Source organism: Mobula hypostoma, chromosome X2 (genome assembly GCF_963921235.1).
Source record: "Mobula hypostoma chromosome X2, sMobHyp1.1, whole genome shotgun sequence".
In the NCBI taxonomy this organism is placed as follows: Eukaryota; Metazoa; Chordata; class Chondrichthyes; order Myliobatiformes; family Myliobatidae; genus Mobula; species Mobula hypostoma.
The window spans coordinates 26,839,704-26,858,079 of record NC_086129.1 but is presented as its reverse complement, the minus strand read 5'-3'; the positions used below and the strand labels follow the sequence as shown (position 1 = coordinate 26,858,079).

Genomic DNA, 18,376 nt, shown 5'->3' with positions numbered 1-18,376 from the left:
GGAGGTACTGAGTTACATTTAATGAGCTTGCCTTTTTACCAATGAATTAACCAATTAACCAATTTCCCCCTGGGATCAATAAAGTATGACTATGACTATCGTTCCAGCATTCGCAGAAATCCAGAGATCTCTGTATTGTAGGGAGATCATAGCACAACAAAAACTATTAAGTGTCAACTTTGGTTCAGTAAGCAGCATTTCTCCTCTGAGCTAGAAATTCATAGATTCAATCATATTTCAAATGAACGCACAATATCTGGCATGACTCTTCAGTGCAGTACATAAGGAGTGTTATGCTGATGGACGTTTGGTAAGACAAAAGATGGAATGCCCTAACATAATTCCCGGGGGGGGCATTAAAGGCCCCATGGTACTCCTGAGGAAGGAGGAGTCGAGCAATATCTTGTTGCCTGTCTGATATTATGCCACAATCAACATTATAAAAACAATCATCTGATCATTAATCCATTGATATTAGATTAGATTAGATTATGAAGACACTCAGTCCTCGTTTATTGTCATTTAGAAACGCATGCATTAAAAATGATACAACATTCTTCCAGAATGATATCACAGGAAAACACAGGACAAACCAAGACTAAAACTGACAAAACCACATAGTTACAACTGTGCAAAGCAATACCATAATTTGATAAAGAGCAGACCATGGGCACGGTAAAAAAAAGTCTTTAGGTCCCGATAGACTCATCATCTCACGCAGGCGGCAGAAGGGATGAACTCTCCCTGCCATGAACCTCCAAGCACCGCCAACTCGCCGATGCAGCACCATTGGAAGCACCCGACCGCAGCGGACCCTGAGTCCGTCCGAAAACTTCGAGCCTCCAACCAGCCCCTCCGACACAGCCTCTCCAAGCACCATCCTCTGCCAAGCACTTCGACCCTGCCCCAGCCGCCGAGCAACAAGCAAAGCCGAGGACTCAGGGCCTTCTCCTCTGGAGATTCTGGACCACACAGTAGCAGCAGCAGTGAAGCAGGCATTTCAGAAGTTTCACCAGATGTTCCTCTGTGCTCTCACATCCGTCTCCATCAAATCAGGATTGTGTACAGCACCCTACTTGACAAATAACAGACATCACCACCAGAGTGGCCACTGCGAGCTGCGTCGTGCGGCCATCTTCTCCTCCCTCCTCTCCTCCTATTAGTGGGAGCCTGATCACCACATTGAAAATAAGTAAACCATTCTTTTCAAAAGGGATAAACCAGTTTGCTGTACTTAAATACTAGTACGTCCATATGTATCATTTATGTATCCAGGAGAAACAAGGAATGAGTTGACAAGTTTCATGTGTTTGATAACTCTCCATGTGTCTCATGTTCTACAGTGATCCCTACAACACTCACAGCCTTTGTAACAGCATCCACACCTGCTGCCTCCTTTCAAGATGTGCTAAAACCTCACAAAAGCATAGGTAAAGTTTCATGGACAACCTCTATCCCATTGTTATAAGGCTCTTGACTGGACGTTGTGTATGATGAATATGAAGTCTTAACCTCTCAATCACCCTCATAAAGGCGCTTGCATCCTATTCATCTTCCTGCACTACACATTTCCTGTAACAGTAACACTATATTCTGCATTGTTATTGCTTTCCCTTTTTACTACCTTGGTGGACTTATGATCTCTCTGGATAGGATGCTAAACAAAGCTTTTCACAGTACCTTGGTTCATATGACAATGATAAACTCTGGTTAGGCCACACTTGGAGTACTGTGTCCAGTTCTGGTCACCTCACTATAGGAAGGATGTGGAAGCATTGGAAAGGGTACAGAGGAGATTTACCAGGATGCTGCCTGGTTTAGAGAGTATGTATTATGATCAAAGATTAAGGGAGCTAGGTCTTTACTCTTTGGAGAGAAGGAGGTTGAGAGGAGACTTGATAGAGGTGTACAAGATAATAAGAGGAATAGATAGAGTGGATAGCCAGCACCTCTTCCCCAGGGCACCACTGCTCAATACAAGAGGACATGGCTTTAAGGTGGGAAGTTCAAGGGGGATATTAGAGGAAGGTTTTCTACTCAGAGAGTGCTTTGTGCGTGGAATGCACTGCCTGAGTCAGTGGTGGAGGCAGGTACACTTGTGAAGTTTAAGAGACTACTAGACAGGTATATGGAGGAATTTAAGGTGCCTCTAATGTGCTATGTTCTATGTTCTAAATTATTATTATTACTATTGACAGAAATTAATTATTGTATTTCCTCTGATCAGAGCAGCTTCAAAAGAATGTAATGGCTGTGGGGAGGGGGGTTCACACAGTCAAGGAAGTAGAAAAAATATATCAGATAGAAGGAGACCTTTCAATGGGTCATCTCCATTCCTGGAACTTCTGGTCCAGTAATAGCTAATGAATTGATTGTCACCAATAGAAAGCATAGTCCCGCTTGGTGGTGCAATAACATCAGCGCCGGACTCCAGAGCGAAGGTTTCTGAGTTTGGATCCAAGTCGGGTTGAGCATCGAGCTAGCAACTCGGCCTCGTAAAAACAAGAATAGCTTGCTATGGAAACACCGTCAAAAGACGGTGCCCCGATAACTCCACTGCCGAGTTAAGGGCTATCCTTCCTCTTCTTCTTCTTCAATAGAAAGCATAAAAGGACTGAGAAGAAGAGCCCCGAGGGTTATGTTAAATAATGTCAAATCTCCTTCCTGTGTCAGGAAACATTTGGAAGGATTTGCTGGAGGTCCAGAATGGAATCAACAAATGGATTAGATTTCATAACTTTTGAAGAAAATTGGTCTTACAGCCTTTTCAGCTTTCCCCACCATTGTGAGGTACTGGCCAGCTCTATGCCTTACCCTGCCTATTTCTTTTGAAGTACATTTGTAGAATTCACAAGTTGTGCCTGCATGTAATTGCTGATCCCAAAATGGACTTGAGACGGTGTCACCTTTTTGAACTTCTGCAGTCCCTCCCAATTCCAATGTTTTCATCTCTTCATCTCTGTTCTAAATAGCTGACCCCCATACCTTGTGACCAGCTTCCTTGGGTTAGATTTTCCAATTTCTCATTAATTATCTTTTGAATCAAGAATCTTGCACCACCTTTCAGTCCTACAAATTTATCATCCTTGATATCAATTTGGTGAATCCAAACTCCATGCCTACAAGGCAAGTCTTCCTTAGACATAGAGAACAAAACTGCACACAGTCATCCAGGTATGACACCATCAAAGCCCTGTATAATTCCACTGAAAGGACAGATTGCAGTACTTTCAACATTCCAATACATAAATTTGCTCACTTGCAGACCCCAGTAAGTTTGGATAGGCAACAATATCTCCTCCACAATCAGCAACAGAACAGGTGCACCACAAGGTTGTGTGCTTAGCCCTCTGCTCTACTCATTTTATACTTATGACTGTGTGGCTAAGTACTGCTCTAATGCCATATTTAAGTTTGCTGATGACACCACCGTCAATGCTGAATCAAAGGAGGTGGCGAATCAGCATATAGGAGGGGGACTGAAAAATCTGGCTGAGTGGTGTCACAACAACAACCACTCACGCAATGTCAGCAAGACCAGAGAGCTGATTATTGACGTCAGGAGGAGAAAACTGGAGGTCCATGAGCCATTCCTCATCAGTGGATCAGAGGTGGAGAGGGTCAGCAACTTTCAGTTCCTCAGTGTTATCATTTCACATGATCAATCCTGGGCACAGCACATAAATGCTTTTATGGAAAAAAGCATGGCAGTGCCTCTACTTCCTCAAACGTTTGTGAAGGTTTGGCGTGACATCTATAATTTTGACTAATTTCTATAGACGTGCTGTGGAGAGTATATTGACTAGTTGCATCATGACCTGGTATGGAAACACCAATGCCCTTGAATGGAAAAGATTAAAAAAATGTATATGGCCCAGTTCATCGTAGATAAATCACTCCCACCATTGAGCACATCTATATGGAGCACTGTCACAAGAAAGCAGAATCCAATATCAAGGACCCCCACCATCCAGGCGACAGTCTTTTCTCTCTGCTTCCATCAGGAAGGAGGTACAGGAGCCTCAGGACCCACACCACCAGGTTCAGGAACAGTTATTACCCCTCAACCATGAGACTCTTAAACCAGAAGGGATAACTTCACTCACCTCATCACTGAATTCATCACTGAATTGTTCTCACAACCTATAGGCTCACTTTCAAGGAGTTTTCATCTCATATTCTTGAAATTTATGCTTATTTATTGTTATTTTTTCTCTTTTGATTTTGCAGAGTTTGTTGTCATTTGCACATTGGCTGTTTGTTCTGTCATGTGTGGTCTTCCATTAATTCTATTGTGTTTTTTACATTTACTGTGTATGCCCACAAGAAAACAAAATTCATGGTTTTATATGTACTTTGACATATAAGTATTTTGATAATAAATTTACTTTGAACTTTGGATAAAGGTTCACTGTCATTAGTCCAGCATTTCACTAGTAAAGCCTTAAAACTATCTAAACTTTCCTTTTGTCGTACTGAACTTAATCCAAATCTGTACCCATATTTTATATTACCTGAATCCAATGAACCTTTATTTCAAAGAGCAACTTTTTTTGAAATATCTTACCAAGTACCATTCAAAAATCCAGATGGTCTAAATCAGAGGTTCCCAAGCTTTTTTTTAATGGCATGGACCCCTACCATTAACAGGGGTCCATGAACCCCAGGTCAGGAACCTCTGGTCTAAATAAAGTCATTTGCTTTGTTATATTCTCAAAGCCCTCGAATAGAATTTCAAAATGACTCCCATTTCATGGAAACATTGACTATACCTAATGATCCTATAATTTTAAGTGTTTCATTATCATACCCTAAGTATGGGGTCCATTTTTCTCTTTCTCTGTTCTTGTAAAGTGGTATTCCATTTGTAATAGTTCCCTGAGATATGATCATTTCAGAATACCAGGAATTTTGAAAGTTCATCTCTTACAAAATCTTTTTCTCTGCAGCCAATCTCACTAACAATGCTGGAATATGAAGGGTCTCGGCCTGAAACGTCGACTGCGCCTCTTCCTATAGATGCTGCCTGGCCTGCTGCGTTCACCAGCAACTTTGATGTATATTAAATTAATAATGAGTTCCTTACTGTTCTTAAACCTTTGATACCCTGCTTTTTCAGTTTTGTTTATTGTCTCTTCTAAACTTACTTACTTACTTACTGCCCGTTATGCTGTTGGCGTTTAGGGCAGTAATGAATGTCCCCCATCTTTGGCGGTGTTCAGCACTTCCTTCATCATGTCAACAGCTTCCTCTCGCTTTTCACGACTGTCAGTTATGCAAGTCCCAGGGTGGAGATTCAGAAATACTGTCACACTCAGATGTAGAAGGACCATTCATTGCCGTTTCCATAACAATTTTGTTTTACCACTCAGGGTTGTTAGCCCTGAGCTGAACCCCTGAACCTGGAGGATCGATGGACCACTCTTATTCTGGCCTCTACCCTTTGACTTGTTTGGCATGGGTGATCCTACCAGGAGCCAAAGCGTAAAGCACTGTCTCCAGCCAGCATAACTCTCTGGGTCTTTGAGGCATGCAAGCCTCCAAACCCACTGACAACTTTGTGGTCCTCTTGAAGGTGTGCCTTCTAAAAGCAGATACAAAATATTTGTTCAATGCCTCCATATTTTTTATTCCTCATTATAATTCCTTTTTCTCCATCGGACACGCTTTTATTTTTGTTTCTCTCTCCCTTTTTCTATATACTCCCATTTTGTTTAATATTTCTACTTTGTTTATGTACCCCATCCCTCTTAAAGTTTTGGTGACATTTCTACTTCCTGACACTTCCAGTCTTTGGGCTTAATGCGGCCCGGGTTGTATTGCTGTTCTTTTTTTTCCTCTTCTCAATGTAATATCATCTTTAATTTCCTTAGCCATCAATGGATGGATTATTTTTCTCATTAAGTTTTTATTTCTCAATGGAATATATACTTATTGAGAATTATTAAGTACTTTGTCCATTGTCCTCAAAATGATTTTTTTTTAAGTTATGCTTTCCTGGAAGATCCATTGCTGTGAATTTACTGATTAATGATGTCTTGTTACACAATATAAAATTTGGAGCAATAAACAATCTTATGGATGAACCCAGTTGGTCAAGCAGCATTGGAGTTGGGTGGGAGGAGCAGGGGAAGAAATTGTCAACGTTTAGGATCAAAGCCCTGCATCTGGAAAACCCATCCCTCTAAACTAGTTCCGTAATGTATTTCTTTCGTGAACTGTTCTTAAAGCCTGTTTTGAAGTCACCCTTCTGAAGGACATTCTAAGCATCTTCCTTTGGACAATTAAAGCACTACATAAATGCAAATCTTCCTTTTAGCTTTAGGTTGATGGAGGAGAAGTTGCCTAAAAGCACATTTTAATATCAAAACTGACAAGCACAAGGGAGAAGGAATGAAAGATTACAGTTTGTTTGCAAAAGCAAAGCTCACAGATAGGAACACTATTTTAGAGTGCCACAGGAACACTGTGTGAGTTTGTGTTTATAAATCATCACGCAACAAATTCTCCACATTAAATATGTCACTCACTATGAAGGATTTAATTATGTCTCTACAAATGAAATCCTGACAACCTATTCCCATGCACCTGTTGCACCTTCTCGCATCACTGGAAGTCTGTGAGCAGATTTTACACCCATCTTGTCAATTGAGGTTTGTGCATACCATGCGACTTCCAACATGGTGGAGTGGCAGCATTTTTGAAAAGAAAACATAGCACACAGGAACCAAAACAACAACCTAGTGATTGGTTTTCCCTTGATACTTCAAGGCAGTATTTGTCATTTGTATAGTTTCAGCACTATCTTGAACTTTAGAGTCAGGCAATTTCCAATCCTGATTGTTGTGTCTGTCTGAGCTTCCCTTAAGCAGAAGGGATAAAATGAAGGGAAACATTTATCGCTTCCATTGTTCTGACCAAGAAGAGCATCAGTAGGAACACAAGGACATGCAAGCTCACTCATCTACTTCAAATGAGACAGCACTTAGCTCGATAGAAGTGAAATAACAATGCAAGCTAGTCAAAACCTGAGCAACTAATATATCCACAAATAATTATAGCCTTGAAATTGGCTCAAGTTATACGATAATTTTCTATTATACATTATGAATTTCGCATAGGTGATTGTTTATAGTTTGGGTCCATATATTACACATGGTCAGTCCACTATAAACCACTGAAGTCCAGTCGAAGTGTTAACAATTGCCACATCATCCTTAGACCACCAACAGAGTCTGGTAAATGTGAATTACCGAAATTAGAACTTATTGGGGAAATACTTGCATTAAGTGCCATTCATTCTGCTGTTGCCTATTAATGAGACCCAATGGTTCCATTTAAACTTCTCAATAAAATTCTTACTTTAAAATGGTGTTAGTAGCATGACAATGTATAATAATTGTTAATTACTGGATGCCCTTTGTATCCTACTATATATCTTCAATCACGTCAGATCCAACACTTCTATTAAAACAGGAATGGAAGAGCGTTTTGGCTCATCCACACACATCCACTAGTTCTCTTCTTTGTTCCAACTGCATTTCAGATGCTTGGGAAGTTCTTCTAACCACTTCCCTACACGGCAAATTATTCCATATACTTATTACTATGTAACTGAAGGAGAGTTGTAAACAAGTACCTTTTATTTCTTTATATTGCCGTTACTGTTGTCACTTGTCCTATTAAATTTACTCTATCAATATTCTTAAGCTCACGTTTGAAATTTAGAAATACAATAAACCATCATCATATTTTGAATCATAACTGTTAATTCATAAATACCAAAATATTACCTACTTTATACACAGAAATGTCTTTAAAATCTCTTTTTTTTCACATTATCCTAATGTCCATCACATTGTTTGGAAACCAAAATACCTTTCTGGGTGGAAGTTTGATAAAGAGAATTTTATAACCACATGCCATAACTAGGCATGACCCTCAGAAAGGTAGTTTTGATCTTGGATGGTTCTAGAAAATGTATATTTACTGAAGAACGGCAGGAAGAAAGCAGCATTCAAAGAGTTAAAAATGCAGAAAGCCGATCCACTAATTCTTCAGTTAAAACTTCCTTCCTGAAGTGCTTCTTATTCAGAATTGTTTTTAATAAATCCAAAAGCCTACAACACAAACAGTGCAGCATCTGAGAGATTTCAATCCTCCTCTGTATGAGATATTGCTATTTTCAGTTATACGTAGTTACATTTTGTAAAAGAAACAAATCTCTAGAAAGCCAATGAATTGACCAAGTTAACTGAAGTGATATAAATCAGAACATCCCAAATGCTATTAACAATACTTATCAGCTTACTGTTCAGTCTATCTCACTGATAAGCATCTTACGAGTTCAAAACTGAAGGTTCTGAAAACAGCACACTTGAATTAAGCAGACATATCACAATTAAATAAGCAAGGAGAAAAAACTAGAAATTATACATACAGAACAGCAATCCATCCTAACACGACTGGGGATCAAAAGCTAAAATCAGATGCTGAGATTTAGTTACTGCAGGTAAACAAGAGGCTCGTGAGCGATTGCTGTACTCTCTATACTCAAGCTCTCTCTCTCACTCTCTTCTGGAGTGATCAGCTTTTGCAGGTGTTAAAACTAGACCATCGCTGATTACATAACCTCCTTCGTTAGCCCAAACCGACCTATCACCAGCCCACACAAAACTTGGGCTCTTTCCATGCACAGTTACAACCGACACTGCCAATAAATCTTTTCACCAGTAAATGTTTTTTTCTTCCTTTTCTCTATTCTCAGCAGACATGTTGCAAGACAAATACAGATGAGATTTGTGTTGAATTGTTCTTTCTGTCCTCATTTTTTCTCTCCCTCTTTCCCTTACCATTTTTTGAACTCCCACACAAATTAAGCCTCTGTGAAATTAATTGCAATGTGTTTAAATTCCAATTTTGAGTAATTATATATATTTTTTACTTTTGGTCTTCTATTTGACAAATACATCACTAATCCCATCATGTTCATATTTTGAAATAACTAAAATTAATTTAAATTTTCCTTTAACATTAAATATTGAAAATATTTTGTTATGTTCTCCTAACACAGAGTTACTCTGTTTTCTAGACATTTTAAAGAAGACAAATTAATACGGGATAAGCAATTAGGCAGTCTATTTTAATGAAGTATTCAGAGGCTGTCAGGAACTGATCAGCAGAATGCTCTGTATCAGTAACAGTGAGATCTAGGTACTCTCTTGTTACAAAGTAGCCTTCAATCTATGAATTGAACTCTTTTAATATACCTTGACTTCTGGCTCAAATGATATCATATAAGTTAGGATATAATAATATCTACTTTGTTTCATAGTACATGGGAAACTTTTCAAATTCATTCACATTATAGTCTCTGAATGATGCCAGGCTACTTTTCCATAGTCTGGAAGTGCCACCGTAACTTGCTCCACTATCCACTTCTCTATGTGTTAATCCAAACAAGCCTCAGCAGATTAGTCAATCATGGATATATTGCAGCTTTGGTAATATATTGACATACAAACACACACAACCCATATACAATAAACTCTTAGACACACAACTAATGTATAACATACAGACAGATAATAAACACACACACACACACACACCCAAAATCAAATGCAAAAATACACAAACACAGAACAAATACATGCATGCAATAAACTAGTCAACATTCACAACAAATACACACAAATCAAACACACACATGCACAGAAAGTAAACACTCACACACAAATGTATGCATGTCCATGCACATGTAGATAAAGCATCATTGGTAAGCAGACAAGATCAGAAAATATGCATATTTTTCTTCTCAGTAAACTAGACTTTAACTATATTTCTGCATTATTATACTGAATGCAAAAATCCACCTAAACAATCTAAGCATTAAATTTGCAAGCTTTCCTGAATGATTAAATTAATGCATTAGGTAGTGTACTTCTTGCGTCATCATCAGGGAATCAAATCCAGTCAGGTGTGATACTGCATACCTATGAAATTAGTCACTATCTTTATTCATGAACAAGTTATTTGCATTGGTCACTCAGAACTTACAGGGGAAATTATACTGTTGAATATGTCAAGGGAAGTAGTGTGAGATAACAAAACTCAGTTAACTATTTTTCATTAGGAGTCAATAACAAAGTTCTCAGTAACTCATAAAATTCCCATAAGAACATAAGACCATAAGATATAGGAGCAGAATTAAGCTATTTGGCCCATCAAGTCTGCTCCGCCATCTCATTATGGCTGATCCAATTTTCCTCTCAGCCCCAATCTTTTGCCTTCTCCCCATATCCTTCCATGCCTGACCAATCAAGAATCTATCAAACTTTGCTTTAAATATACATAGACTTGGCCTCCACAGCTGCCTGTGGCAAAGAATTCTACTGGTTCTCCGCTCTCAGGCTAAAGAAATTCCTCCTCATCTCTGTTCTAAAAGAATGCCCTCAAATCTGAAGCTGTGTCCTCTGGTCTTAGACTCTCCTGCCAAGGAAACATCCTCTCCACATCCACACTATCAAGGCCTTTCACCATTTGATAAGTTTTAATGAGGTCACTCCTCATTTTTCTGAATTCTAGTGAATACAGTCCCAGAACCATCAAACGCTCTTCATATGACAAGCTATTCAATCCTGGAATCATTTTCCTGAACCTCCTTTGAACCCCCTCCATTTTCAGCACATCCTTTCGAAAGTAAAGGCCCCAAAAGTGCTCACAATACACCAAGTGAGGCATCACCAGTGCTTTATTAAGTTTCAACTTCACATCATTGCTTTTATATTCTTGTCTTCTTAAAATGAATGCCGACATTGCATTTGCCTTTCTCACCTCAGACTCAACCTGCAAATTAGCCGTTAGGAAATCCTGCACAAGGACTCCCAAGTCCTTTCTCAAGCTCAGTTTCTTGTATTTTCACTCCATTTAGAGAACAGTCAACCTTTTCATTTCTTCTACCAAAGTGCATGACCGTACACTTCCTGACACTACATTCCATCTGCCATTTCTTTGCCCATTCTCCTAATCTGTCTAAGTCTTTCTGTAGCCTTTCTACTTCCTCAAAACTAGCTGGCCCTCCACTTATCTTCATATCGTCTGCAAACTTTGCAACAAAGCCATCAGGTCCCTACACAGACCCCTGTGGAACACCTCTAGTCACCGGCAACCAGTCAGAAGAAGCTCGCTTTATGCCCAATCTTCGCTTCCTGCCAATCAGTCGCTGATTTATCCATGCTAGAATCTTTCCTATAATACCATGGGCTCATAGCTTGTTAAGCAGCCTCATGTGTGGCACCTTGTCAAAGGCCTTCTGAAAATCCAAGTACACAACATCCACCGATTCTCCTTTGTCTATCCTGAATGTTACTTCTTCGAAGAATAACAATATTATAAGATATTCTGTATATACCACATGTACTGTACACATACCCAGTAATTCCACCTGTAGCCGTGTATTCTACCTGCTCCAAAATCTATCTCAAACCGTTCTTCACCCAATTTCACTCAAGGAATCTATGAAGATTCTAATTCATGACTTTGCATTTGATTTCAAACATTAATAGTTCTAATTTGCACTCTCCTTTTTTGCCAATCATCTGGAGGCAGGAGATGGCTACATGGATAACGTACGTCATCACATATTTTAAATGGGTCATATTTTCACATCCAAAATTAATGGCTGAAGAATGATTTGGCCAGATATGCAATGATCATATTTATTTGAAAAACGTAAAGCATCCAATGTGTATTCTGTGATTTAATTCACAAGAAATATTGGATCAAATATATCTCAGCCCTTTCTCCAAGGAGCTTGCCAAAGGCATCTTCCACATGAGGTCAGTGATCATGCTTGCTCCCTGATTCCAGAACAATGCCACAAGTCAACTAGAATTGCATCGTTACAATTACGGCACAACAGAAATGATCAACCAAACTATGAAGACTATTCAAGAGACAAAAGGCTGAACTGGTCTAACCTACGTCCAGACTCATCTGTAGGAAGAGGTGCAGTCGACATTTCAGGCCGAGACCCTTCGTCAGGACTAACTGAAGGAAGAGTGAGTAAGGGATTTGAAAGTACTTCAAATCCCTTACTCACTCTTCCTTCAGTTAGTCCTGACGAAGGGTCTCGGCCTGAAACGTCGACTGCACCTCTTCCTACAGATGCTGCCTGGCCTGCTGCGTTCACCAGCAACTTCGATGTGTGTTGCCTGAATTTCCAGCATCTGCAGAATTCCTGTTGTTTCCAGACTCATTCTCCCTTTTGAAGGTATGACTGGGAGACAGGGTGAGAGGCTTCCAGATTGACACTTTCTAGCTTCCATCCAATAAGGTCACCTTCTCCATACAAGAACAACATTCCTGTGCTGCTTAATTTTATCAATCATGGCTTTGGTACTTTAATGATAATCCTTAGAGAAAAGTCTTAACGCAAATATTAGATGTGGAATCTAGAATTTTAAAAAACCTGGAAGAACTCAGTGGGTCAAGCAACATCTTTGGAGGAAAATGTTTTAAGTCAATATTTTGGGTCAAGCACTGAGCAGTTTGTGAGGAACACTAATGAAGAGAGATTGAGAAGGTGTGAAGTTACAAACCTACACTCACTTCAGCTTCTTCTCCACCCTCCTCAAGAATATACACACACAAACAATATATATATATATATATTCATGATGCAGCCAAGATTCTCAGTGGTACTAATATTGCTGTCATTTTTTTTTAAACTGTCAGATCCACTGCCAGATGCAGCTCAAAGTGAGGGGAAATTGGAAGCTTGGTTAGTGTGTGCTGTTCAAACAAGCTGCTGCTCACTGTGGAAGGAAGCAAACAGAGATGATAATGCAAAGAATATTCATCCAAAAACTATAAAAAGAATGGTGCCGAAGAAGAATCTTTCTGGTGAATCAATGCACCACAGAATCAGATAGAAGAGTCCCTTCAGCCCCGTGTGAGTTTTCCAGTTATCTTCGCATCCCTGTCTTATGCTTGTGTTAAGCACAAATGCAGGATTCCTGTGCCAGCATATTGTTGCATCTATTTTCTCCACACTTTCAGATAGTAACAGTATGCTGAGTAGAATAATCTCACTCCGTGGGTATCAAATCTCATATAAAAACACAGTTTATGGAAAGGGATGTTCTCCCGTTGGGCTTGCTGACCATGAAGTTTTAATCTCAAATGAAGATCCTAAGCCCTATCTGATATAAATTGCCATGGGTACCCCCAGAAAAGGTAGGTTATACTTTAGCTACCCAATCTTCAAGGACTAGTCCACTTCCCTGTTCATCCTCCATGGTGGCTTTAGCTGCCAATACCCACTATTTGACTGTTGGATTGCTCCCTCCCTACCAAGGAGGAGATAATTCCAGCAAACAAAGTGGTATAACCATAGCTCATTTATTTTCAGTGATAGATTTTTAAATTCAAAAACACTCTTAAAACTTTCTTAAAACTTTCTATCTTATAAAACATTTCCAAAGTACAAACCATTTCTAAAACACAAAGGATTTCCAAAACACTCATATAATCCCGATAAGCTAAAAAGACATACCCATGAGTGCAGATGAACCAGTCATTTAATGCAGAAATCGATGGCAGAGGAATGGTTTCTAATTCACTTTGTGTTTTTGTCATGCTTCTTGATGTTCCTGGACCATTCCTAAAAACATCTGAACTGCCCTCTAAGTTTATACTCTCTTTACTGCCACTTTGGTGACTTCACACACGATATTTTTTCACCTGCCTTTTAACACAAGTTATCTAAATGCTCCTAGAGGTAGAGATTTCAGGTACCCACAATTAATGCTGTGAAGCTAACTCTTTGAGTACATAAACTGTCCAACATATTAATCAATCAGCTATTGATACGCTAAATGATAATATCAATCTGGACTGCAAGCCTCCTTGAACTAAACAACTTAGCCAGCCTTGTCTAGTTTGAAACAAGCCAGATTAAATAACCCATAGTATTATATTGTACCTCTTCAGCAGTTAGACCAGGTGCTATGGGCCAGCAGTCTGCTCTATAGACAGTGCTTGTTTGCAAAGCTGTTCTTTTTAACTTCAAACTGATTACTACTTGCCATTTATATTATGAACTATTGTGTGAAATCACTCAAGTGACAGAAAAGAACTGAATACTGGCTCCCATTTACAACCTGAAGCTAAACAAAGAATAATATTTGGAAGTGTAATTTATTCAAAAACAACAATTTGATCCTTAGAGCTATGTTTAGAGCTTGTCAAAAAACAAGGGCTCCTGGTCCTGAAAAATGAATATCCATCTCACACCTTGAAACCCACCCCAGTTGATAGAACTAAGTCGGCTCTCAAGCGGTGTTAGTGTGTTTTGTTTTGCTTCAATGGAATGGATTTTAGGAGCAAGATTCTATATGTGAATGTTACTATATAATTGCCTACAGATTTGTTTTTCTCCTTTCCTGTGGACTAGCACATCACTGTGACTAGCACCAGTGATAAATAAACACAATGAATATAAATACATAAGATTAGTTTTTGTACATGGACTGATTGTATTAACACAAAATTACACTAGGTATGGGAGTATCTGTACATGAGGTGACTGACAGGAAATGATAAAGAATTGATGGTGTGAGGTAATCAGCTTGGTTACCTCAAATTATATGTGATATGTAGTAAATGTCTGTTTTAATTCCAGTTATTTCATTTGTGGTGTTTGATTATTTGCGTGCTGTTCACAAATACAGAGGAGGAATTAACTGCAGATAAAAGAATTCGAGAGAGAAAAGTTCAACCCATTTTTGGTTCCTGATTTCTGTAGTTATGGGCCAAAGGACCCACTCCCACTTCTATGTTCTATTCTACCTTCTCCAATTATTCTATTACTTTGCTTCCATCTCTTGGTATCCTTGTTTTGCTTTTGAAAGATGTGAAAAGAGGGCTTGAAAGGGTGAATACTGAAAAGATGTTTCATCTAGCTCAAGGTAGAGCTGGAGGAGATGATTCCAAATAAGGTGTCAGCCATTCAGGACTGAGTTGAAGGAAAATTTCTTCACTCAAGATAACATGAATCTTTGGAATTCTCTGTCCTAGAGAACTGTAGTGATCAATCAATGAGATGTTCAAAATAAGAACACCAAAGAAATTATTGAACAGTGAAAGAGACTCAAGTGGGTCTTGACAGAATTTCTAAAAACTAGGAGTTGGAATAAGCTGCAGTTTGCCATGGTGACACTTAGGAATAGTTAGCTTTAGGGAACAGCAAAATTGTATTTCATAGAACCACGGAATCATAAAGCATGGAAACAAGCCCTTCAGCCCTACTTATCCATGCCAACCAACACATTCACCTAAGCTTGACCATTTGCTCACATTTGGCACTTATCCCCTCAACCTTTCCTACCTATGCCTGTCCAAATGCCTTTTAAATAATGTTTAAATATTGACAAGGATTTACCCCAATTTTTTGCATTTTTATTCCATATGCACATTGCAATAAATGAGCATGTCTACAGTGCACTTCACCAGAATGCCAAAAAGGACAGTCATGAAACAACTTTGAAGTGGGGCTGCCATTGCAACTGCCACTCTGAATGTGGTGAGTTCCCACGAACAACTATCCCATACTGACCAGATAACACACACAAAATGCTGGAGGAACTCAGCAGGCCAGGCAGCATCTATGGAAAAGTGTCAACAGTCGACGTTTTCGGCCGAGAGCCTTCATGTCTCGGCCCAAAACATTGACTGTTTACTCTTTTCCATAGATGCTGCCTGGCTCACTGACTTTGTGTGTGTTGCTTGGAGCATCTACAGATTTTCTCTTGTTTGTGATACTGACCAGATGATCTGTTTGCTGAGTGAGGCATTGCTATTGGCTGGGACCCAAGGGACAACCACTGGCTCTTCTTCAGTATAGTCCTGAAAACAGATGGGGCCTTGACTTGACATCTCATGCGAAAGACAGTACCTCAGAGAGCGCAGGTTTCTTGCAACGCTGCAGCAGATAATAAGCACAGAGCTTTTCTTGAAGCTCTAAGGCTCCAGCTAGCCCTGACAACCATTCACAGCTCATGCTGACAGAGATCTGTTTATTTTTAAACATCTCATAATCAGAGACTTGGTAAATTTGAGTTGTGGAATTATTTAAAAAATGAAAATGGAAGTGAGGTAATCATGAAAAATATTTATTAACTGAAATGTATGGCCAAATAAATGAATTAAACAGATCAACTTACCATTTTACTTTTCTCATGAACCTGCTCTGAACCCTCTCCAATGTCAGCACATCCTTTCTTAAATAAAGGGCCCAAAACTGCTCACTACACTCCAAGTGAGGTCTCACCAGTGTCTTATAAAGCTTCAGCATTGCATCTTTGCTTTTATATTCTAATCCTCTCAAAATGAATGCTAACATTGCATTTGCCTTCCTCACCTGCAAATTAACCTTTAGGGAATCCTGCACAAGACTCCCAAGTCCCTTTGCACCTTAGATTTTTGAATTTTCTCCCCATTTAGAAAGTGATCTGCACCTTTATTCCTTCGACAAAAGTGCATGACTGTGCACTTCCCTGCACTATATTCCTTCTGCCACTTCTTTGCCCATTCTTCTAATCTGTCCAAGGCCCTCTGCAGCCTCCCTGTTTCCTCAACACTACCTGTGCCTCCACCTATCTTTTGTAAGCTTGGCCACAAAGCCATCAATTCTGTCATTCAAATCATTGACATACAACGCAAAAAGAAGCAGTCCCAACACTGACCCTTGCAGAACACCGCCAGTTACTGGCAGCCAATCAGAAAAGGCTCCCTTTACTCCCATTCTTTATCTCCTGCCAATCAGCCAAAGCTCTAACCATGGTCATATCTTTCTTGTAATACCATAGTCTTTTATGTTGCTAAGCAATTCCAGGAATGAAAGGTTTGTCCTGTGAGGAGTGATTGGTGGCTCTGGGCTTGTACTCACTGGAATTTAGAAAAATGGGGAGTGGGGGATCTCATTGAAACAAATTGAATATTGAAAGGCCTCAGTAGAGTGGATGCAGAAAGGATGTTTCTAGGACCAGAGGGCACAGCCTCAGAATAGAAAGACGTAAACTTAGAATGATGAGGAGGGATTTCTTAACTCAGAGAGTGGTGAATATATAGAATTTATTGCCACAGGTGGCTGTAGAGCACAGGTCATTGGGTGTACTTAAGGGAGAGGTTGGCAGGATCTTGACTAGGCACGAGAATGGGGCTGAGGGGGAAATGCATCAGCCATGATGAAATGGTGGAGCAGACCCGATGGGCCAAATGGCCTAATTCTGCTCCTATGTTTTATGGTCTTATTGCTTTATAGTAAATTTCAGGTAATTACAATTAATTTTCAGCCATTCCATTCAAATGAATTGGGCTGTGCTAGATGCTGGCACCGAGGTGAAGAGACCAACTACAAAGTGTATCCTGCCCTTCAGCTCATTAAGATTGAGACCCCTGATCACAAATGTTCCTCTTCGTCGCCAGTGGTTAGTTCTCAGCATTAACTGACCACTTGCACATAATCAGCAAAGAGGAACAGTAATGGCAGCAATATTGATGTTAAATCCAATGAGTTCATGTGATAGTTACAACAAATTAAAAAGTTTCATTATAATACCTCAAATCTGATTTCTTTGAGCTGAACTCTTTAAAGATGAGTGACAAAGATTTAATAAATGGAGAACTCTATACAAGATCTCCCATCATGAATACATCAACCCCATCATTGGTAATATGTATATGAACAGCTGCTTCATGGAGGCAATATCCATTATCATTCTTCCCTGGATCAAGCTATCTTTTTGCAGTAACAAACCACCAGGTTCAAGACCAGTTACTTCCCTTCAGTCATTCAGTTGTTCACCCGACCTGCACATTCTCAATCACAACAGTTTAGCAACAGTAGGACCATGTCATGGCTTGGAGCTTGCATACCTCAATTGCCCAGAGAGCTATGTTGGCTGGAGTCAGAGCCTCATGCCTTGACTCTTGGTAGGGTCACCCATGCCAAAAAGGTCAAAGGGTAGAGGACAGACTAAGATTGGTCTATCGGTCCTCCAGGTTCGGGGGTTCTGCTCACGGCCAACAACTTGGACTGGTAAATCAAAATTGTTACAGAAACAGCAATGAAGAATTTCTCTGAGTGTGACAGTATTCCTGAATCTCCAACTAGGGCTTGCATGACTGACAGTAGTGAAAACTGAGAGGAAGCTACTGACATGATGAAGGAAGCCCTGAACAGCACCAGGGATGGAGGACCTTCATTGCTGCCCTAAACGCCAGCGGTGTAATGCGTAATAGATAAACGAGTATGACCACTTTGATCACTTTGCACTAAAATGGACTTGCATTGTTCGAATTATGTTCTTTC

General features: G+C 39.6%; 1 protein-coding gene across 1 annotated transcript in view; it reads right to left on the bottom strand.

Moving 5' to 3' along the window:
* LOC134340842 (neuromodulin-like) overlaps positions 1-8,583 on the bottom strand; it is an 88,341-nt gene extending 79,758 nt beyond the window's left edge. Inside the window, exon 1 of the mRNA XM_063038405.1 lies at positions 8,441-8,583. Within this exon, the coding sequence (XP_062894475.1) occupies positions 8,441-8,455 (15 nt within the window). The 5' untranslated portion in view covers positions 8,456-8,583. The remainder of the gene's footprint in view (positions 1-8,440) is intronic.
* Positions 8,584-18,376: the final 9,793 nt, after the last annotated feature.